General features: G+C 42.0%; 1 protein-coding gene across 3 annotated transcripts; it reads right to left on the bottom strand.

Annotated features, from left to right (window-relative positions):
• Positions 1–3,758: 3,758 nt before the first annotated feature.
• Positions 3,759–12,666, bottom strand: LOC122031016 (RNA polymerase II subunit 5-mediating protein homolog). Of its 3 annotated transcripts, none has more exons than XM_042590079.1 (12): positions 12,084–12,666; positions 11,959–12,008; positions 11,803–11,889; positions 10,852–10,915; positions 8,905–9,006; positions 7,427–7,565; positions 6,458–6,583; positions 6,259–6,312; positions 5,216–5,262; positions 4,874–4,978; positions 4,277–4,328; positions 3,759–4,075 (listed from the first exon to the last, which is right to left on the bottom strand). In XM_042590079.1, the coding sequence occupies exons 5-12, from the start codon at positions 9,004–9,006 to the stop codon at positions 4,056–4,058; spliced, it is 645 nt and encodes a 214-aa protein (XP_042446013.1). In that variant the 5' UTR covers positions 10,852–10,915; positions 11,803–11,889; positions 11,959–12,008; positions 12,084–12,666; the 3' UTR covers positions 3,759–4,055. The 3 variants fall into 3 exon arrangements, with proteins under 3 accessions (XP_042446013.1, XP_042446006.1, XP_042445999.1); XM_042590072.1 differs by having other exon boundaries at positions 10,848–10,915; positions 11,964–12,008; XM_042590065.1 differs by having other exon boundaries at positions 11,964–12,008.
• Between the last annotated feature and the right edge of the window lie 11,483 nt (positions 12,667–24,149).

The raw sequence follows: 24,149 nt of genomic DNA, 5'->3' as shown, positions 1-24,149 counted from the left end.
GGTGGTGAAAGTCTTGGGTAGTGAAGGTAGGTGGTGAAAGCCCTGGTGAGTGAAGTCAAGTGGTGGAAGTCCTAGTAAGTGAAGCTAGGTGGTGAAAGTCTTGATGAGTGAAGTCAAACAGTAGAAGTCCTAGTAAGTGAAGGTAGGCAGTGAAAGTCCTGATGTGTAAAATCAGACGGTGGAAGCCCTAGTATAAGAAGCTAGGCAGTGGAAATCCTAGGAGAGTGAACCTTAGGTGAGAGTAGTTTACCGAGTAACTACTAAGTCCAAGTATGTAGAATCAGCTGGGAGCTGATTGCTTGACAAACTAGTCCAAGTGTATGAAATTAGTTAGGAGCTAATTTCTTGGCAAATAAGTCCAAGTGTGTGGAATCAATTGAGAGCTGATTGCTTGGCAAAGAGTGAGCGGTAGATCAAGTAGACTTACAATATTAAGTTAGGTTGCTTGTTTGTACTTGTATACTTGTCTTGCAGGAATCTGAAGTTGGAAGTAAAATTGGGAAGTAGACAGATACAAAACAAACGCTATCGAAGAAAGACTGGTCTGGACTCATTCAAGTGCCTGGAAGTGATTTAGGCACCCAGACCTCTAGGCGCCTATATGTGATTCAGGCCCTCGAACGTCTAGGTGTTCGAAAAGGTTCCAAGCGCCTAGGAAGAGATAAGTCGCAAGTGGATAAGTTACGACGAGATCGGATCAAATGAGGCCAAGGTTCAATCATCCAGGACCTCTCCAAGCATCTAGAGATGCCTTATAAAAGGCACTTCGATGAAAGCATTAGATATTCATTCTCCTACTACTTTACTACAATGTGCTCGAGGAAAATACGAAGCTTTACAACTGGAGAAGTTCCAAGAGGAGTGCGCTGTGCTCAAGACTTCCAAATCGGCTTGAGTTTTGGCTTGCTTTTATTATATACTTATGTGCTTCATTCATATTATTTGTGTTTGTATATTATAAATGTGTACGAAGTTTCTCCGCCTTCGAAAATGTTTCGGAAATGAGATACGCATAGTGAACTCTCGCTTGAGTGCGTAAGCTTGAACGTACTAATTCTAGGATTAGGAATCAAATAAAAAATCCCTGTGTTTTATCTTTTGTTTGTTTATATTCTGCTACTATTATTAACATTCTAATTAGAAAGAAAGAACATTCTAATTAGAAAGAAAGAAAGAAAGAATGATGAAATAAAAAAAAATACGAATCAATATTCACCATTTCTCTATCGACGTGCACCGTTTCTACATTTCTTTCAGCGTTGCTCACTTTTTGTGAGGATCCTTGTGCATTCAAACTTATTGTTTAGTTTGTATATATATCCCAATGGAATATAATAACTAGCAATATTTCACAACAATATAATAAAACAAAAACACAATTATAAATTAAAATTTTTGATAATTAAGGAACATTTAACAGTAAAATAATAATTTTAAAAGAATAACAAATATCATTATTTCTCATTGTCATAGGGCATGAATCGTCATGCTAATTCCCACCGTTGAACTTGGCTTCTGTTTCAACATTAATTTTGTGCACGGTGCAAGCTTGGGCGCACATGGTGGCGCAAGGCACGTTGCCGATCTTACCGTTGGCACAGCGGTCGTAGCAATCCTTGAAACAACCGAATGCGTTTGTCGTCGGCACGGACGATGCCACGAGCATCGCGACGAGGAAAAAGGCAATGAAGGATACCTTAGTGATTGCCATGATGCTTGAGTATGTAAAAGTGAATGTTAGATTGCAAGAGAGATCGAAGATGATAGATATGGGGGAACGAAGAAGTAGTTCACTTGTTATTTATAGTGAAGTTATAGAAGCAACGAGAAAGGATGGATGGTTCTTGCGATTTAGGCCATATTAAGAATGTGAATTGTATGGAGAAGAAGAGTCCACTACGTGAAATTCTCTATATACAATTACACATTTAAAAAAAATCCTTCTTACAAAATAGAATTAGTTTTAAAAATCCCATTTCTAAATCAAGTTGATCGAACCCACATAGCCATTTTAAGTCGTACCAAACCTAATGAGTTCAAGCCCTTGATACTACAGCGCAGTGGTTACGATTTTCAATTCCATGTCGCATGATCCATTGATCAACCTATCCTACAATAAACTCATTTTTAACTTATAACCTCTTTGTAATTAGTCACCAACTTCATCACCTTTACCTTTTTCTTCATTTTCCCTTTTTCTTTCCTCAAAATTTCATAAAAAAATTAAAACATCTACAGGCTTTAAAGTTTGTATCCCAACCATAAATTTGATTAATAACTATCAATAAAATATATTCCTTAATAGAAAATATTAATTTAATATCTTTAGTAAAAAGAGAAAGAAAGCCAAAATCAGAAAGAAAATAAAAACAAAAATAAAACCTTGTAAATTAGATTATTTAATTGTTAATTTTCAGAGTGATCCCCACACTTTTTCAATTCCAACAAATAAAGCACTCAATTTATCATTAACCGACTGTAGATAAAAAAAAAATTAAGGGGCTATATTCAATCAAAAGATTGAATGATTTTTATTGATTTTTTTTTAACAATAAATTTTTTAGAGTTGATTGGTTTTTATTGATTTTATAGGATCCCGTGTAGTTGTGAAAAAATGAAAAAAATTTATTCCACGGAGTTCTATAGATTTTTTGCAAGATTTTTTATAGAAATTAAAAAAATATATTCATGAAAACTTATGGATTTATGAGAAAGAAAAATTCATTTTATTATTACCAATATGATAAACATAGCTCGACATTCAATTGATTAAAACAATCAAAAACTTGTTCTGGTAAGGATGATGAAATTTTATTATTTGGTTCAATTAGGAATTCATCATAACGACACTCATTGTGAAGAAAATTATGCAATTCAACCCTGCTAAACTTTTTATAATAAAAATTTTATTTTGAAACAGACTATAAACTTTTAAAAAATAAAGAAAAACTTAAAAACGATAAATTAAAAAAAAACATAAACTAAAAAAATGGTAAATTAAAAAAAAAAATCATAAACTAAAAAAAATGTAAAGAAAAAAACATAAAACTTTTAAAAAAAACTTAAACGAAAACAAACGTAAAGTAAAAAATATAAAAGTTAAAAAAATCATAAACTTAAAAACGTAAAGTAAAATTTTTTAAAAAAAAACCTAAACTTGAAAAAAACATAAATTTAAAAAAAAAAGCTTAAACTTTAAAAAAATAAAGAAAATCATAAAATTAAAAAAATAATAATAATAAAATTTAAAAAAAACATGTATAATTAATTTGGTAACAGAGATTCACACACCCTTAAAATAATCTTTATTTAATCTTTATGATAGACCACCAATGTAATCAAAATGGTGAAAGAATAACATCAAATATAATGTTAAATTTGATCAAGATACTGAAAATTCCAGACGGGACTCAAAAAAAAATAATCAAAATTGAAGAACAAATAGAGAAAGAATTTATTCACAAAAAATTAAAATAATTTAAAATCTATAAAAATATTTAAGGAAAAGATTTTTTATTTTATATTTAAACTTATACCAAGTATATTGAAGAACTTTTATTGATTAAAATTTATATCCAAGGAATTCTAAAAGAATCCATGAAACCTATTAAAATTTTGAATACCAAAAAATTTTCATAAAATTTAAAAAAGTCTGAGTTTAAATACCACATGATTTTTTAAAACTTTATAAAAATTCAATTTTGATATCATTAGATTTTTATAAAATTTATAAAAATTTAGATTAAATACATCTATACTTTTAAAATCAACAAAAATCATTGAAAGTAATTAAAAGTCAAACATACACCCCTAAACAATGTTTAAATCAAATAAAAAAAAGGGAAAGGGGAGGAAGAACTCTAAATATCATTAATTACTTGCATATTGCACTAACTAATTCTATTCGTGGCTTCGTTGTTGCGTTGATCAAGAAATCCATGAAGCGTTGGAGGCTGCGGATGACTCTTCCTTGTTCAGCGTTCTCAGTCACACAGATGAACTGGAGAACAAGAACCGTGTCGCTCTGGTTGGCCTTCCCTAGTGGTACAGGCATTTTAGTCGTATACATCTTCGTCTGGAAAAAAAAAAAAAAAGACGAGGAAAAACATTGCAATTATCACTGTGTTGATTCATGAAGATGAAGGCTGTGGCAATTATTTTTACTCGAAAAATGGACTGTTAGAAAAATATCAATGTATCAATTTGTTTTACTAAGAGATCGCAATTATAAAAGGTGAAGTGGATGTTTGGAACTTCAGAACGTTAAGAAACTTACGCCCTTCTTCCTCCATGTTCAAATCATCCTCGTCGTCGTCAAAATCCACATTCTGTAAGATAGTTAAGCTCGTCAAGCAAGGGAAATCATTGACAGTTTCATAATAGTGAAAAAAAAATAGCAGTGTGCCCTAGGATGAGTGTTGATGTAAACATCGATATAAAATAGATTACAACATTGTGCCCGTAATGTTACTCGGGCATATGCTTCTATAATGTTAGAAGTGGGTGTCAACTGTATCAAATCGACAGAATCTATTTAAGATGATATGTGAGGATCAGGGACCATTTCCAAGTGGCACACTCTTTTCCTCTGAGTCTAGTTACTCGGAGACTATACATTTTGTTAGTATTATGTTATGTAGAAGAAAACTTAAAACTGTAATCAACAGAGCACCTGATCGACCAATTATAGGGGTTTCAGTACAAGATTCCTCGTAACATTTTAACTAAACCAAGTCAGACCAATCCTATCTTCTGCTAATGGTAATCAACTTACAAAAATAGAAATGTTGCGTCCTTGAAATTAATCTTACGGTAAAGCTATAATGCCATCAAATGAAGAACTTCTGATGTGAAAAATTCAAAATGCGCTCACCTGATTATAATCATCATCATCACTTGATTCCTCCTCTTCTACCTCTTCTTCTTCGTCTTCTTCGTCATTTTCACCTTTCTTCTCATCGACCTTTCCATCTTGTCCCTGAAATTTACAGAAGTATCAAAATATATATATATCAAAAGTTATGCACGTTAAGGATGAGTGTTGTTTCCTAAAACTAAGTGTTGCAAATACAAGATATGTTGAACCATTGAACTAAAATAAACCCAACTTATCTACAAATGGCAAACAAAAGAGTAAGTATGAAGATATTACAAGAAGAATTCATCACAAGACATCGAAACCTAATGCATATGTATGTTAAGCTCTGCGCCTTACCTTGTAGTTTTGTTCAAGCTTTTCAAACATATCAAACATCTTTTCATCTGCATGGTGAAAAAACATATATCATAAAAAAACATAAAGTGAGAAAAATCTATCCTATGACATTGCAGATTTGTACATTACCAAACAAAAAGAGCTGCCATATATCTTAATTATGAATAAAATTAGAGTAAGGAAGAGTATTTTTTTTTTCTCAATTACAGTAGAACAACAGGAACATGACTAAAGATTGGATGTAAAAAAAAAAAATCTCAAATAAAATTCTTTACATGTCTGGCCTTTGCAGAACTCAAAGTCGATTGTCTTGAATCTTAATATCTTAATCAGGAATTTATCTTAAAATCTTGGCACCAGGAAGTTCTTTTAAATGTCTTCTGCAGCTTGCTAAAAAATAATGATGTTGGGAAAGAGAAAAAAACTTCAAACATAATCTTGCCTTTGCAGAACTCAAAATAAATTGTCTTGAATTTTAATCGAGGAGTTATTTTAAAACCAGGAAGACTTCTAAAAATCTTGGCATCAGCATCCAATAAATAGAAGTTCAAGAATGCTATAAACTTCTACTAAACTCAATGATAGTGCAAACACGTACCTGGTGCCAGGTTTGAGCAAGTTTCTCTAAGAATATTTATAGAAATTGAAAAAAGCTCTATAACAATGCCTTGCTTCAGAAACAGTCCAGCAGTTTTTATCCTTATTTTATGTGTTTTTTTTTGTTTCTTAACATTCTCTAAAATAATCTCGTTATTATTTTCAGGAAAGATCAAGCATCTTGTTGAAACAACTATTATACAACGAAGTCAAATAGTTTATGCCAAATATTTTTTTTCTTGTTTTTCATTTTCATTTTTTTTCCGAAAAGAAAATACTGAAAAAAGTTCCCACAAACCAAACTGCAATTTAGGATCACAAGAATCCACGAAAAGCCTTTTAATAAGCAAATTAAATCAAGAAACAACAAGAAGCATTTCTTAGTACTTCAAAGTTACAATAACAAAGTGAAATACATAAATAGAAGTGCAAAGAGATTGCCAAACCTGGGTCCCGATCCCATCGTAATTTCTTTTTATCACGCTGCTGCAGTTTTGATCCTGGAAACTAGCAATGTTACCAAATTTATCTCCAACAATACCAACAAAAAATGATGATTTTCTAGTTTTTCCATGCATGGTGCTTTAGTTGCTTTACCATACTTAGCTAGTTGAAATATAAAAATTTTTTAGAGACAACTGGTACCTTGAATTAGCTCAGATGGGAAATTTGAAGGTGTTAATACGAGGTAGGAGGCAAGAGCTTCACGTTTCCCTTGTGGTTTTATCTTGAACCTGTCAGAATACCGCTCGATATCTGCATATTGGTTCTCTGGCAAACAGAAAGAAAATAAAGTGGATATAAAGAATTCCACAACTCAAGAAACAGTTCAGAGAAAAGGAATAACTTGACAGCACAGATGTGTGACCAATAACAGTTTGAACTTTCTAGGCAATACAATGATTATATGATATTCCATGGAGATACAAAGGAAAGTTTCTGCGAAATGAACAAAGTATATTTTGCTTTGCTTATTTCTAGATGTGAGAAAATCTGACAATGAAGATGTGTGTAACAGTTACACTGAGCAACAGATCAGAACAAGTATGTCAATCTCAGTAACAAATCTGACAATCCTCAACCTCTTAATATAACCAACCAACCACCAACATGGCTGCTGTCCTCGTCATCAAACCACAGTCAATATACAGTTTGCAATTACAAACAACTTTGCAGTCTTGTACGCTTCCAACACAAACAGATATTATACCAAAATCAAGAGTAGCAGCAGCTTACAATGATTAGATCACTGGAGTGTTATCTTTGCCAGTTCCATGGAATTATTGAGCTACTTATTAAGTCTAGCTTAACACCAAGAAGTCATGTGTAAATCCATGAATCATATATATGGAGTTATGATACGGCTAGAAAGCATCAACATAGTTAAAAGGATTGACAGCAATACGAAAGTAATATTGACTGATAATCATTAAAGATAAGGGAGCATGTCAAAAGAAAGTCTGCTGATGGGTCTCAGAAGACAACAATTTAGTCTTCTGTGACTTAGTCATCACTAACAACACTTCTGATATCCACGAAATAGTTAATTAAAAAATATCCTTGGGCAATTGCTTGCCAATAGCCACAATAAACAAGTTCAGAAATTGATCTTACTTGATTTCAAGGCTACCGCTTGCAAATTATAGCAAGAGGTCTTCCAGAAATGTTCCAACCTAAGTTTTGATGTAATCAAAGCTTTAACTTCATCTGGTAAAGAATCAATAGTGGGCAAACTAGGCAAAGTGACATTTTCCTGTAGAACATTTAATCAACAATGTTAACAGCAGCAGTCAGATGATATTTCCGCAAAAGATTAAGAACATACAACAAACTAGTCATACTATGCATATTAATTACATGGAAGTATTATATTGAAAAATGTTATGCATAAAAAATGGCAATGCTAATCTTTCCTTTAAGACATTGAAGTATCTCAAAATTTGCATACTATACTATTCTAAAAGCTTAGGATGATATCTCAAATAATGAGGTTGAAAAGTATGAGACCTTTAGCAAAATTAGCAAGCTAGAAAACCTGGTGAAATGTTAACAATGCAGTCTTGATAGTAGACAAGAGTACAAAGAATCCAAAGGTGAGCAACTCCCACTACAACATAAAAGTTGGGACTAGTGAACCATGCATCTCATTGAAGCTTCAATTCAAGGCTGAAAACACAAAAAAAACAACTAATATTAACTGTAGGTAACAATTTTCATATTGTTTTGGAAAATCCCCTCAATTTGAATCCATGTGTAGTGTTACCTTGTGTTTTCCAAATTTGCTATTTTTAATACTTCTGTGCAAATTGCGTGATAGAATTCACACATCACTGGCAGATCGCATCAGGTTCAAAGGAACATGAAATTAATTATTATGTAATTTTTTTTATCAACATAAACTATGAACCTATATTTTTTATTATGAATTGTGATCAGTGTGCTCCATTAATCATATTATGCTATTAAACAAAAAATGAAAGTAATATTGAAACCTTCACAGTTTGGAAATTCTCTAACACAATGCATGATACAAACCCTCAATTTCCAACCTTGTATTAGACCACAATACAAATTTGAATAATTATCACTTGTGCATGGCAAATAGATAATCCTCATATAAAAACAATGGTCTCGTCGCCTTAAAAGTTCCAAGCATATATGCAAATAAGATTTCTAACAAAATCAAGAATTTTAGCTCCATGATTTTAACATGTTACTACATTTGGAAAATAAGAGGTGGAAAACAGAATTCCAACATCACAAAACTTCAAATTTGAAATTTCTATCATAAGTGGTTGGGTCATTGAGAAATCCTTGGAAATCAAGATATCAAAAAAAATCTATATTAAAACAAAAACTACATACATAATCATATCATTCCAAAAATGAGAAACAGAAATGTATTTTTTTTCTCACGTTCACATATAAATCCAAAAATAAGCATTATGATGATTGTTGTTCTAAGAAGAATCAATCCAAAAGAAAGGTTATGGGTACTATAGCATTTAACTCTAAAGGAGCAAACATAAAGATGCCAAACTATCTTCTTAAATTGTTTTTTCTCGCGATGAAATCATAATAAGCCAACTTACTGGAAAGTCTTCATAAGGTACATGTTTCCCTATTCGAATGTCAAAAGATGATCCAAAACCACGACCACCACCACGACCCCGACCACGGCCTCTAAATGCCATCTGCAAAAAATATAGCATGTAATGCATATAAAGAAATAGAAAACATACGTATGAATACTGAGTACAATAACTAGAAGCCAGATCTCTCTCTTTCTTTATAAAAAGAGCAAAAAATGATGTCTTAGAAATTAGTACAGCTTAAGCAACCTGTTTCACCCAAAAATCAAGCAGTGCTCAAAGATTAGGCAACAAGCAATTTAGGAAACAATCTGACTGCCAAATATTCAAATTAATGTCTAGAGAAAAATGGAGCGAGAAATCCCAGTTTATTCCAATGAAGAAAGGAGCACAAACACACAACAACAACAAAAAAAAATTAAAAAAAGGAAGAGTAAGATGAGGGCTTAGTATGTCACGTCCCAAGTAGTCTCTACCAAAAAAAATTTCGACATCATCTCCCTTGTACGGATGACAATATGAGACTTTACTATAAAGCACTCTGGGCCACATATACCTCGGCCAACATGGCCGGAATAATAATAATAAAATACAACTAAACAACCACGCAGTTTATATATTTCAGCCTCTTGCTGACACAATCACGCAGTTTATATTTGAAAACCACCTACTCCACTACTACGACGGAAAACTTAAAATCACAACAGAGAAAACAACATAGCGGAAAACATAAGTAGTAGACCAAAACTCGATAAAAGATCCTCGAGTACAATCCTACATCACAAGTATATTTAAATACATAACAAGGAACCAAAAGTCTAAAGAGTAGAAAATCGTCACGAAACAAAGTGATGGGGGACTAGCGACCGGAACCTCCTAACAGCATCAACTTGTCAAATCCTCAGCGGGTACCGGCCGACATGCATAGTAAGACATAACAACTAGTAATAAATATAAGTACAGCCTCCTGGACATATATATATAAAGGAACAATGCAAAACTTAAATACATGGGAGAAACTGTACTAATCAGGACCTGGGTATAAGGTAAACAAGGTCGTCAGACCGAGAAGTATCATGATCCTGTATGCATGTCAATCATATGCATCCACCAAATATGCAACATATAAAGTGCAGCAAACACAAGCAATAAATGACATGGTCACCCTTGACGCAGTCAGCCATCTCACACACGATGATGAGGCCGAGTGGGTAGAGCTATGACAACCGTGCACTCTGCCATCACTGCTCCTGATGAGTGATTGAATGGACGGGATTCTATCGGAATACATCTATCCTCCTACCCCAAATCATAAGTGGGGGAGCTCAATGCTCTCATATCCCTGAGACAATCCAGAGGAAGAATCCCTGTCCTGCTATCACGCTGCGTCACACTACCCATAAGTGGACCAACGGAGCCCTTGACAGAGTAACCTGCTGCAACACACCCTACCTAATAAAAACCACTAATCCATGAGTGGCTGTGTGTGCAGATCCATGTAACTGGCGATACGTTCGACAATAATGGAGCTCACTATCGCACAAAAAGAATATATTAAGAGGCACAACACTAATATCCTGAGCATGGAAATGGTGCACAGGTCATACGAAATGGTGCATAACACTAAGCATGGAAATATCCTAATCCTATCCATATCTATCTAATGTGTACCAAAAGGTATATGGATCAAATAGAATATCCTATGTACACAGGTCAAGTATAGTAGAATAAATCTAAATCCTGAACATAATAAGGCATGGTATGTCATTACCTTAAGGACATAAATAATCAAAGGAACATGAATGCAAAAGCAGGTAATAAATACAACATGCTCGGGTAATAGATAATGACATACCAATGCAGAAATAAACATAAATATTACTACTCGTTAAATATGACTATGCATATCAAACGGCAATATCTTAGAAGATAAGTCAAAGTACCTGCCTCAAAAAATGGTGATCGAATCCGAAATAGACCCCACGTCGAGATGTCGTCTCGAATCAAAGTCCTGCAATGCATGATATACAGATTTAACTAATTGCATAAATTAATTAGCTAAATCAAATTCCCAACTAAATCTAATTCATTGATCAACTAGGGTTAGTTTCTTTAACCCTAATTGTTCCACCTCCTAATTAGATTCAAATTTAAACCTAAAACAATTCTAGTAACAATTCGTTCTTTACTTCACTGTACAACATTCTTACCTTAAGATATAGACGAAATATAAAGCTTATAGCCTTATAAGCCTCTGTCGACAGCTACCCAGAACACCTATACATCCATAAATTCTACTCGAAATCAGTCCAAGTCTTACTAGTAAGCAGCAATTTGCTGAAACTATGGGTGGCAATTCGGTTTGGGTTGACGGGTTCGGGTTGGCAGGTTGGCGGGTTGGCAATGACAACCTAAACCCGACCTGATTCTTAATTCGGGTCAAACTATTCAACCTGAACCTCATCTGTTTATTTGCACTTGACCCGAACCCGACCCGTTTGACCTGAACATGACCTGAATTCATTAAAGAAATTTTGTATATTAAATTAAAAATAACATTTATCTACACAAATTGAAAATCCATATCATAAATGATAAGTCATGGCAATATTGCAATCAATAGCATATCTCTATGTTTATAGTTTTAAATTTTTTAAATTTGTAATTTTAGTTTAAATTTATAATTATTTATAAACGGGTACGCGGGTTGTAATTGAGTGATTTCAGGTTGACCCGAGCCCGGCCTGTTTATTAATTGGGTCGACCCGATTTCAACCCGAACCCGAAACTACCCAACCCTAACCTGATTTTTTCGTATTCGGTTCAGATAGTATTTTTGTGTCGGGTCAAAAATTACCACCCCTAGCTGAAACTCAACACATGCAATATCACTCAAACCTGAATGCCCAATTGTTGAGTCACTGGCGGATGTGCTTGCTGTCGGAAAAACAGTGGCCGGATCAAACTGGTGTTGCTGTGAAGTTACTGCAAACAACCCCCGGTTAGCACAACCGCTCCTTACTAGAATTAAATTAAACCCCAAAACACTACAACCTTACCCAAATCCGAAGCCTCAGCCGGTGTTCCACAGCAGAGACAACTTGCTGCCAAAACGAAGTAGTTAGCCCTAGGAGAGATTACTCCAGTGGCCAGATCCCAAATCTGTGCTAGCAACTTACCCTTTGCCGGAGGTGGAAAGGGATCAGGCTGCCGGCACTACGCTAAGGCAGAGGGAAGGTGGCTCTGCTCCGGCTATGACAAGGGAGGAAGAAGATCGCCGATGATGGACCGTCAGCTAGGGCTCGGATCTCCTTCTCTTGGCCGGTTCAAGGCTGATGGCCGACGGTCGAGTGGCGCCGGCACTCAGGGAGTAGAGCACGGGTCGACTGGCGGTGGATCAAGTTAGGGCACGGCTCCGGATCGGAGTGGCGGCGATGCTGCTCGGTGCGATTTGGGGATTTCCGCGGCAAGGAACGATGGGGCAGAGGAGGAGAAGAATGGGAGGGATCGGCTCGAGGCTTCCTTGGCCGAGGGGTCTTGTATGCGGGGAGAAGGCGAGGCGTCGCGAGGCGGCGACGGGTTAGGGAAGATGATCGGGTGGCCGTCGAGTTGGGGAGGAGAGGAAGAAGAAGAGGGGAGATGGCGCGGCGTGGAGAAGTAGGGTTTAGGGAGATCGTGCGTGTAGAAGCACGGCACGGCGACGGAACAAAAAAAAACAAAAACACAAAAAAAAAAGAAAAATTCACTTTCTCTCGCTTAAATGGAGTAGCGTAAATAGATTTTTCATGACTCAATATTTATCTTTATAATCTATATCATAGATTTTCAAAAACTTCTCAAAAAATTTTAAAAATTTTGACAAATTTCGTTGAAATTAATACTTTAACTTTACTATTTAATTAATATTTGTTGTCATACTATTATATAGTAGGCTAATGTCACTGCCCTAGTCACCTTAAGTAGGTAGTCATTGATAAAAAAAAATTGAAAATACCCTAAATTGGGAAAAGAAGCCGTTAAAGAGTTTTGAAATAAGTATTTTAAAGTAATTAATTGCCCTCCAAGCATATATTTATCGTTTTTAAGGCCAGTACAAACTTACCTTCTAAAAATTCAAAAATTTCACCTCTTGTTATAGATATTTAAATTTTCAATAGATGTAATTAGTGGAATAACATGTCAAAAAAATAATATATTATATGATGATTGATGATTATTTAACATAATCCCCTGGTTTTATTAAGTAAAAAAAATTCATATTATGTTACTCCCTGAGTGGGTTGCCAACTTGCCATGACCATTAGAATGGATGGTTCCCACGATGGTCATGTGACAATCTCTTGAGCACCTGCTATGCTGAAAACTACCCTATAATAAAAGTGTAATAACAGGGCGTATTTGACTTTGGCATATACTAGAACAAACCCAAAGTACATATAAACAAAATTGAAAGTATAAGGAGAAGTTTTAATATCAAAATACACAAAAATTGACAGATATATAAACAAAATACGATAAAAGAACCAAGTAAATCGCAAAATATAGGAGTGTGTGCAAAGAATTCAAGAATCTCCTAGCAACATCGAACCTCAATCCAACAAATGATCCAAACACCCTCGGTCATGGTCTTGGAGTGGGAAAAAAGGGCGTTGGAAAGTAAAACTGAGTAGAAATATAATAGATACATGGACTATAATTCCCATCATGAATAAATATAGGGTTAATACATATCAATTTAGCACAACCTTTAGAGATTTTCAAAACTGTAACATACCCTTTTATTTTTCTCTAATTTAGCACAATGGATGCAAACTTAAGCTAACACATGATCATCGCCATAAAATTCAGTCACTAAGTTAGTCTCAGACTTTTCTAACCTAATAAGCTATTCTTCTCCGTAAAGTTTAACCACTGCATAGTCTCCAATAATAAAATCATTATAGATAGCCACTGCGGACTGATAAAAACGTGAGAAATGATATTGTAGTTTGAGAATAATTAATCACAGTGATAATCTCTAAACTATTGCCCGAATTTAATTTTGGTGCAAGCACTACTGTCATGTCAAATTAATTCTTGAAACTTGTTTTTTCTTTAATTTTTATTTAGGTTTCGTTGATAGAGTCTACACGATGATGAAACACTAGTTGGAAGAGCAAACCTAACCATCTTAGAGGATGTTTAGCTGAACTTATAAATTTTCTAAAATAATTTATAAGTTGTTTTGGAGTTTATAAATTCTTTAAATTTGTTTGGTAAAATTTTTTTCAAACAGATGTCAAAATAAATTGTTTTGGAGTTTATAAGCTGTTTTTAAAAAAAAGTATGGAAGACCTTATTTAAAAAAAAAAATCTTATTTTAATATTTTTTTTCTCTAAAATATCCTTATATAATTTCATAAATCCTCATCTTATCCTCCATAAATTTTTATAAGCCTAATATCTTTTTATCTCTGTCGACTTTTCTTCAAACGCTGTGTCATCTTCTCGGCCAATGCCTTTTTCCAATTTTCTCTCCCCCAGTGTAAAAATTCGCCCAAAACCCTCTATTAATAAAAATCTCAAAATCCTCTATTAATAGTGATCCTGTCCGAGCGCTGAGTCGACGGACGCTGGGGACGTGGCACGCTCCGCTATCTCTAGTCGACGATGAATATCTCCGATGGACCTGCAAAGAAGCCGAGTCGGGAGGGATTTCCCGACGACGGCCCTCCAACGCTCAAGTCAGGCAACGAGAAATGAGAGAGGCAGCGTAACTGTGGCTACAGTGAGGATTGCGCATACCTTCGTCGACGTCTGGGGGTCCTTATATAGGACCCCGGGGAGGTGCGGGCATGCTTCTCGATGCGTGCATGCTTCCCCAAACATACCTTAACGAGCTCATGTCAGACAAGTACCCCTGACGTCATTCGGCAATCGTCCGAGCATATCCCGGATGTGACAGTGGAAGCTTCCACCGTATGATTCTATGTACGGCTCGGCCGCCAACCCTGCTGTCTGTCGGTGGCAGATGTCTCGAGAATGATGTTATCCCCTGTCTCCTTTGTCCTCTTGCGCCTCCTGTCTGTTCCAAGGCTGAGCGGTTAGGCCGCTCGGCAGGCATATCACTTCTGCCCCGGTTGTAGGTATCGGTCCGACTGGAAGGATTCCCGGTCGTATGCTCGGATGAGACTGCTCCTGCCTATCTTTGTTGCCTTGTGCCCCGGCCGAACGGACAGCCCGCTCGGCCATGAAACCTTTTTACCTTGAGCATCGGAAACCTGACCCCTAGTCGGGTTGTCTTTCATTCGGCTCGGGGGATTCCCGGTCGGTCGCCCTTCTCAGCCCGGTCGGTCGGGTCTCAGGGTTGAATCTCTTGACCTTTGACCTCCACGTGTCGTTGACCTTCCGCCAACGAGGGTCCCCCGTCCTTACCACCGGATCACATGCCTCCCCCTCAAGTCTAGTCGAAGGAGGCGCTAAATCCGACTGACTGGACTGCCGGTCGGCCGGAGTGACACCGCTCTGTTGCTTTATGAAATGTTCCTTCTCACGGTCGCTCGGCCTCTTACTGCCGCTGGCTTTGCTACCGTGTCGACGGTCAATGCTGACGCCCTTCGGATCTCCTCGGAATTCGTGCAAATCCTCTCCATTAAGACCGAGCGCACGCGCTGCACGCCGAAATGACGCTCATTAAATACGCCCTTGTGGCATGGCGCCACGTGTCGCCTCCGCTGGCGTCATTGTATAACTCGGCGATGTGTCCGATGGGACATCGGCGATTTGAAATGAACGGCCCGATGTGGGCCTCGGTTCCTGTGACCTGCATCTGACGGCCGAGGTCGATCGAGCCCGACCTTATAAAGCCTTCGCCTTCTTCCTCCGCCGCACCTTTGCGTTCGTGTGTCCCATGGCCTTCTTTGGTGCTTCAGTGTTCTGGCGACTCCGATTTTCCATTTTCCGACGATTCCCCACCTCCTTCCTTCGATCCTCAGCTTTTTTGTAAGGTTCTCCCGCCTTTCTTCTCTATTTCCCTTGTGTTCTTTGTCAAGTTCTTGTCTTCTGGTCGCTGCCCCCTTCATCATCTTATTCCTTCTGTCGTGTGCCTTTTTCTTGTTTTTTTTGCTTTCTTGCCCGGTCGGACAATGACCAGTTCTTCCCGACCCGCAGACCTCACTTTAGGCCCCTGGTATACTACCATGGAGTCTCGCTTCGATCGGCGCGACACCAAGACCTTGCTGGATGGTTATGATATTCCGTCCGACTTTGAACTCGTTCTACCCTCACCGTCCGCTCGGCCGCACACACCGCCGCGCGGAGCTATCTATTTTTTCCGCGACCAATTCACAGTCGGTCTGCGGTTTCCTCTCCACCCCTTCTTCGTCGACGTTTGCAATTTCTTTGGTCTCCCGCTCGCCCAATTAGTTCCCAACACTTTTCGCCTTTTGTATGGAGTGGTGGTATTGTTCAAGATACACCGCATTCCTCTCCGCTCGGAAATTTTTTATTATTTTTATTATCCCAAGCAGTCTGAGCTGAGTACCTATCTATTCCAGGCTCGGCCCCAGCCTAGTCTTCTTTGATAAACTTCCCTCCTCCAATAAACACTGGAAGGAGTATTACTTTTATCTTCGTCTCCCCGAGCGGACTCCCTTCCAAACCAAATGGCAGGTCAGACCACCTACTTCTCCCGAGCTAAAAAGATTTAAGACCCGACCGGACTATCTCCAGGCCGCAAACATGCTTGCCGGTCTGAAGTTCGATATCAGCAAGCTTCTGCCTAAAGGTGTGCTGTATATATTCGGCCTGAGTCCGAGCTGAACTCCACTCCCGAGCAGCTTCGGTAAGAATTTCATTTGGGTATGTACTTTGATTGCTAACTGATTTTCTTTTTTTTCCTTTGCAGCGAATATCGTCATGGAGTCCGTGATGCTCGGGATTTTGAAGAGAAAAGCGGAGGCGCTTGAGGTGGCAGCCGCCAAGGAGATGGAGCAACTGGGCATCACCCCGGTCGGCTCTCATGAGGGTGAGAGCGGGACAAACGCGGAGGAGTTGGCCGCTCAGGCCTCCCCCGTGGAGGTGACGGGGGGAGCCACGTCAAACAAGGAACCGACCGTCCAGGAGGAAGGCTCCGATCGGGAATGCGAGCTCCCGCTCAGACAAAAAAGGCGCCGGACGGAGACGCCGCTGCGATCGGCTACTTCCGCTGTTCATGTGTCCGAGCGGACGGGATCCGATTCTCGTGGGAAAACCCCAATGGTGGAGGCATTATCCTCTGATCGGACTCCGTCTCAACTGAACCCGCCTGCCAACCCTATCGAGGCTGTGCCGGTCAGCACTCTTCCACCTGCCTCCCGCCGGGTCCAGCGCTCAACTATTTTGTCCAAGTTCTCCACCCCGGCCTCTGATCCCTCTGTGTCTGCTCACACGACTCCCGGCAGGAGCCGCACCATCAGGGTCACCCTGCACCTTCCCACCGAGGAGCTTTTGACCGAGTCTGATCGGCCGACAGCGCCCGAGCATACGATCACCATGAAAGGGCCCCTCGCCGAGATGTGGGCCGACGCTCGGGCCCGTGTTGCGATGATTCCGCTCGGCAACCTAGCCAATAGTCAAATGCAGCAGACCACTGGGGTAAGTGTGTTTTCTTCCGAAGTCCTTTACGCCGTCTTTCCAATAGGCTATTAATACTCCTATTTATGTCAGAGATGGGTGGAGGACATTGCTATCGCCAACCGACTGGCCATGGCGGATGAAGAGCTGAAGAGGCTGAAGAGTTCAGGCGGCCCGTCCTCCCAGGGCCCCTCATATGCCGAGCTGCAGAAAGAGCTCAAGAGGACCAAAGATTTGTTGGAGGCCGAGCGAAAGAAGACGGCCGACCAGGCCTAACGCTGGCCGAATTCGAAAAATAGGTCAAAACTTTTGACCGGAAAATAAGCCTGGCCACCGATCGGAAGAAGCAGGCTATCGCCGATCTGGATAAGAAAAACGTCGAGGCGCGGGCCCTGGAGCAACGAGTTAAGGAGTTGATGGAGCAGTTGGACGGCGAGAAGACGGGTCGCTCGGGGGAGGCGACCAAACACAAGAACGAACTACAGACCCTGCAGGAGGCTCTTGAAGCTTCCCGAGCTGCCTTCAAGGAGTATTAAGAGGCTGAGCCAGACCGGGTCGCAGCCCTGAGACTGCAGCACATCCGCTCGAATGAATTTTCTGAGAAAGTCTGCGAGCGGCTGTATACTGCCTTTGAGTTGGCCATTGCCACCACGACGGACTATCTGAAGTCCAAGGGTCAGCTTCCCAACTCCGCTGCCATCCCGACTAAAGACTACGCGATGCTCCTTTCTTCTATCCCGAAGCAGGTTTATAATTTCCTTGAATGAAGTGTTTCTTGTAATCACTCCGACCGGCTCTAATGACCTGAATTTTAATGAAGATATGTCGTCCTTTTGTAAACTTACTCTTTTTTCGTTAAATCGCGCGTCAATACCTGTGTCTTCCGATCGGAGCGCGAACTACCGCCGTTCGCATCCCCCACCTTTCCTTCTTGTTAATCGTCTCTCGTCCTGCCTCCCTCGCTCTCAACAGGAATTTTTCACGAAGTATTTTCTGTAACTGGGCCGCTCGTCTGCACACACCCACCTCTTTAAATGGAATTCTCGTTAGATGTTCGCGAAGTACCTTTTGTAACTTGACCTTTTCTAACTTGGCCAATCGGCCGCTCGGCTCACAGGCCGACCTTTTTATTATCTTCTTGCCGATAGACCCGGACGGAAGTACGTTATTATTTTCTCCTTGCCCCTAAGAACAAGGCTTGTCGATTGCTGGTGTTTACCACCGAGCCGAAGCCTGCATGACTTGTCCCGTCCAGACCGTTTATACTCGCCGGTCTGACTCTAAGATTTAACGTCATTGCCCGACGGTCTTCCGGTCGGAGAGTTTATAGTCGCCGGTTCAACTCTAAGATTTAACATCGCTACTCGACATTCTTCCGGGCGGAGGTTTTATAGTCGTCGGTTCGATTCTAAGATTTAACGTCGTTGCTCGACGGTCTTCAAGTCGGAGGGTTTATAGTCCCTGGTTCGACTCTAAGATTTAACGTCGTTGCTCGACGGTCTTCCGGCCGGAAGGTTTATAGTCGCCGGTTCGACTCTAAGATTTAACGTCGCTGCTCGACGATCTTCAGGCCGGAGGGTTTATAGTCACCGGTTCGACTCTAAGATTTAACGTCGCTGCTCGACGGTCTTCCGGCCGGAGGTTTTATAGTCGCCGGTTCAACTCTAAGATTTAACGTCATTGTAACGTCACTGCTCGACAGTCTTCAGGCTGGAGGGTTTATAGTCGTCGGTTCGACTCTAAGATTTAACGTCGCTGCTCGATGGTGTTCAGGCCGGAGGGTTTATAGTCGCCGGTTCGACTCTAAGATTTAACGTCGATGCTTGACGGTCTTCAGGCTGGAAGATTTATAGTCGCCGGTTTGACTCTAAGATTTAACGTCGCTGCTCGACGGTCTTCAGGCCGGAGGGTTTATAGTCGCCGGTTTGACTCTAAGATTTAACGTCGCCGCTCGACGGTCTTCCGGCCGGAGGGTTTATAGTCGCCGGTTCGACTCTAAGATTTAACGTCGCTGCTCGATGGTCTTCCGGCCGGAGGGTTTATAGTCGCCGGTTCAACTTTAAGATTTAACGTCGCTGCATGACGGTCTTCCGGCCGGACGGTTTATAGTCGCCGGTTCGACTCTAAGATTTAACGTCGCTGCTCGACGGTCTTCAGGCCGGAGGGTTTAAAGTCGCCGGTTCGACTCTAAGATTTAACGTCGCTGCTAGACGGTCTTCAGGCCAGAGGGTTTATAGTCGCCGGTTCAACACTAACATTTAACGTCGCTGCTCGACGGTCTTCCGCCCGGAGGGTTTATAGTCGCCGGTTCGACTCTAAGATTTAACGTCGCTGCTCGACGGTCTTCAGGTCGGAGGGTTTATAGTCGCCGGTTCGACTCTAAGATTTAACGTCGTTGATCGACGGTCTTCAGGCCGGAGGGTTTATAGTCGTCGGTTCAACTCTAAGATTTAACGTCGCTGCTCGACGGTCTTCAGGCCGGAGGGTTTATAGTCACCGGTTCGACTCTAAGATTTAACGTCGTTGCTCGATGGTCTTCCGGCATAACTCGGATAATATACGCCCGGCTTAATAGCACAAGGTCTTCACCACGCCTTCATGTAGCTACCCGCTTGGCGCACAATGCTCATGCCTTTGCTTTGTTCTTATAATTTTAAGATTTAACGTCGCTGCTCGACGGTCTTCCGGCCGGACGGTTTATAGTCGCCGGTTCGACTCTAAGATTTAACGTCGCTGCTCGACGATCTTCAGGCCGGAGGGTTTAAAGTCGACGGTTCGACTCTAAGATTTAACGTCGCTGCTCGACGGTCTTCAGGCCGGAGGGTTTATAGTCGCCGGTTCGACTCTAAGATTTAACGTCGCTGCTTGATGGTCTTCCGGCATAACTCGGATAATATACGCCCGGCTTAACAGCACAAGGTCTTCACCACGCCTTCATGTAGCTACCCGCTTGGCGCACAATACTCATGCCTTTGCTTTGTTCTTATAACTTTCATTCTTGCAGCCAAAGGATACAGCCGAACGGAATATTCATGAAATATATTACATCGGTGCACCTTTCATCTGGCCCGATAGGGCTGGAGGTGGTTTGCGCTCCATGGTCTCTCCAGTCGCCGTCCATCCTCATCCTCCAAGTAGTAGGCTCCCGATTGGAGCTTCTCGACGACTTTGAAGGGTCTTGCCTAGGGCACCTCCAGCTTGTCTACGTCCCCGACTGGCTTCAGTTTCTTCCAGACCAAGTCACCCACCTGGAATGCTCAGGGAATCACGTGACGGTTGTAGTTCTGCTTCATTTTCTGCCTATAGGTCATCAGCCGGACGGACACTTTGGCTCGCTCCTCGTCGATCAAGTCCAATTCTAGCTACCTCTGCTCGGAATTATCCTCGTCGTAGTTCTGGATCCGGACTGACTCTACGCCGACTTCGACTATGACGACCGCCTCGCCTCTATACACCAAGTGGAACGGTGTTACTCCCGTTCCCTCCTTAGGGGTCGTGCGGATGGCCCATAGGACTCCGAGTCATGCCGCTCCTATTCCCTCCTCGACTCGTGGCACTTTCCGAGCGGACTTGGCTTCGGCTCGGACCATCTCCACATAGCATCTTCGAGCTGCCAGTTGGTCTCCCCGCACCTCCCCTACTTGATCTTCCACCAGGAACTTGATCTTCTGGCAGAAGGTAGAGACGACTGCCCGGAACTCGTTGAGAGCCGGTCACCCCAAGATAACGTTGTATGCAGAAGGAGCATCAACCACGATGAAACTGGTGGTCCTTGTCCTTCTGAGCGGCTCCTCTCCCAACGAGATAGTCAGCCGAACCTGGCCGACCGGCAAGACTTTGTTCCCAGTGAACCCGTAGAGGGGGGTTGTCATTGGCAGTAGTTCAGCTCGGTCGATTTACAGTTGGTCGAAGGCCTTCTTGAATATTATATTGACCGAGCTGCCTGTGTAAATGAAAATGCGATTAATAGTATAGTTAGCTATTACCGATCGAATGATCAGGGCGCCATCGTGTGAGATTTCGACCCCCTCGAGGTCCCTAGGCCCGAAGCTGATCTCGGGTCCGCTCGCCCTCTCCTGGTTACAGTCGACCGCATGTATCCTCAGCTGCCTTGCATGTGCCTTTTTGGCTTTATTGGAGTCTCCTCCGGTCGGGCCTCCGGCAATGATGTTGATCTCGCCTCGAGATGCGTTGCCTCTATTCTCCTCCTCCCGAGCGGATGGTCGAGGTCGTTCATGCGACGCCCGATGGTGGGCTCCGGGCTGCTGACGATGCTGCCGCTCGGGGGATCTCCTTTCTATTCTTAGAACGGGGCTCCGTTGTCGATGTCGCCGATCTAGTGAAGGTGATCGGCGACGGTAGCTCTTTGGCGCAGGATGAGTGATGGGAGGGAGGCTCGACAGTCGCGGGTGTTGTGAGTAGCTGACTGATGGAGTGAACAAAACATCGGGGTTCATACCTTCCCCTTGGGCTTGGGACGATCGGCCGAGACTTGCTGGATGGCGTGCGGCCGAGTGTGCTGATGAGTACGGGCTGCTTCGGCTTGCGGTCCTCTGGGGGGCTGGTGACTGACGGGCTGCTTCCGCTCGGCGGAGGCTAGTTGGTCCGTCGGGGCTTCCTTTCTTCTCGCCGTCTGGGCTTCCTCCACATTGATGTACTCGTTAGCCTTATGTAACATATGGTCATAGTCCCGGGGCGGCTTCCGGATGAGCGAGCGGAAGAAATCACCGTCCACGAGCCCTTGTGTGAATGCGTTCATCATTATTTCTGAGGTGACCGCATGGCCACCTGGTTGAAGCGTTGGATGTAAGCTCGGAGCGACTCCCTCGAGCCTTGCTTGATGGTGAACAGATTGACGCTGGTATTCTGGTGGCGCCTGCTGCTCGCAAAATGATGGAGGAACGCCGTTCGAAATTTTGAAACTCGTGATAAATCCGTCCGGCAGCCTCCGGAACCACCGATGCGCCGATCCCGAAAGGGTAGTGAGGAATACTCGGCACTTCACACCATCTGTGTATTGATGCAGAGTGACAGTGCTGTCGAACTTACCCAGATGGTCGTCTGGGTCGGTTGTCCCGTTGTATTCCCCGATCGCAGGGGCTGGGTCGGTTGTCCCGTTGTATTCCCCGATCGCAGGGGGCACATAATGCTTCGGCAGTGGATCACGCAGGATGGCATCTGAGAACTGTCGGTTGATCCGCTCGGGTGACGAGTCCGTTCGGGGCGCTTTTCCTTTTCTGACGTCCCGGACGGGTGTTTCGTCTGATGAAGATTCTTTGTCCTGATTAGCTTGCGCGACCTCCGAGGGCGTCTGGAACAGAGCCTGATGAAAAGGTATCGGGGCGGGCGGCGCCCCCATCTGGGTGTCGATTGGTCCCTTATTTTGCCCCCATATTGAGAGTTGCTTCGGCCGCTCTTCAGGTGCCGCTCGGCCCCCCGATGCTGATGTCGCCTGTTGCGCTGCCCGCTCAGCTTGAGCTTTCTGCTGCTGCTCCACGATTTTTGCTGCTCGCGCTTAGATGAGTGCGTCAAGTTCTTCTGGAGGGAGCGTCACCATGAGTTGGTGTCCAACTTCTTCCATCGTCTCCGCTCGGATTCAGGTGCATTCCCACAGACGGCACCAATTTGATCCTGTCCGAGCGCTGAGTCGATAGACGCTGGGGACGTGGCACGCTCTGCTGTCTCTAGCCGGCGATGAATATCTCCGATGGACTTGCAAAGAAGTCGAGTCAGAGGGGTTTCCCTCCGACGACCCTCCGACGCTCAAGTCAGGCAACGAGAAATGAGAGAGACAGCGTAACTGTGGCTACAGTGAGGATTGCGCATACCTTCGTCGACGTCTGGGGGTCCTTATATAGGACCCCGGGGAGGCGCGGGCACGCTTCCCCAAACATACCTTAACGAGCCCATGTCAGAAAAGTATCCCTGACGTCATTCCGCAATCGTCCGAGCATATCCCGGATGTGACGGTGGAAGCTTCCACCGTATGATCCTGTGTACGGCTCGGCCGCCAACCCTGTTGCCTGTCGGTGGCAGATGTCTCGAGGATGATGTTATCCCCTGTCTCCTTTGTCCTCTTGCGCCTCCTGTCTGTTCCAGGGCCGAGCGGTTAGGCCGCTTGACAGGCATATCACTTCTGCCCCGGTTGTAGGTATCAGTCCGACTGGGAGGATTCCCGGTCGTATGCTCGGATGAGATTTCTCCTGTCTGTCTTTATTGCCTTGTGCCCTGGCCGAATGGACAGCCCGCTCGGCCATGAAACCTTTTTACCTTGAGCATTGAAAACCCGACCCCTAGTCGGGTTGTCTTTCATTCGGCTCGGGGGATTCCCGGTCGGTCGGCCTTCTCAGCCCGGTCGGTCGGGTCTCAGGGTTGAATCTCTTGACCTTTGACCTGCACGTGTCATTGACCTTCCGCCAACGAGGGTCTCCCGTCCTTACCACCGGATCAAATAGTATTATACCCTTTTTGGTAATTTTATTAATAAAAAGATCTTATAATACCAAACACATCAATATCTTTAAGTTGATTGTAATAAGTTAATCCAAACACTTTAACAACTTATTTTTAAAATAAGATCTAACAACTTATAAGCTCCTAAAATAATTTATAAGTTGTACGATCTTATAAGCTATTTTTAATAAGTTTAGCCA

The sequence above is a fragment of the Zingiber officinale genome, chromosome 1A (genome assembly GCF_018446385.1).
Source record: "Zingiber officinale cultivar Zhangliang chromosome 1A, Zo_v1.1, whole genome shotgun sequence".
Classification (NCBI taxonomy): Eukaryota; Viridiplantae; Streptophyta; class Magnoliopsida; order Zingiberales; family Zingiberaceae; genus Zingiber; species Zingiber officinale.
The sequence above is the reverse complement of the archived record's forward strand: the minus strand, read 5'-3'. Positions and strand labels throughout refer to the sequence as shown.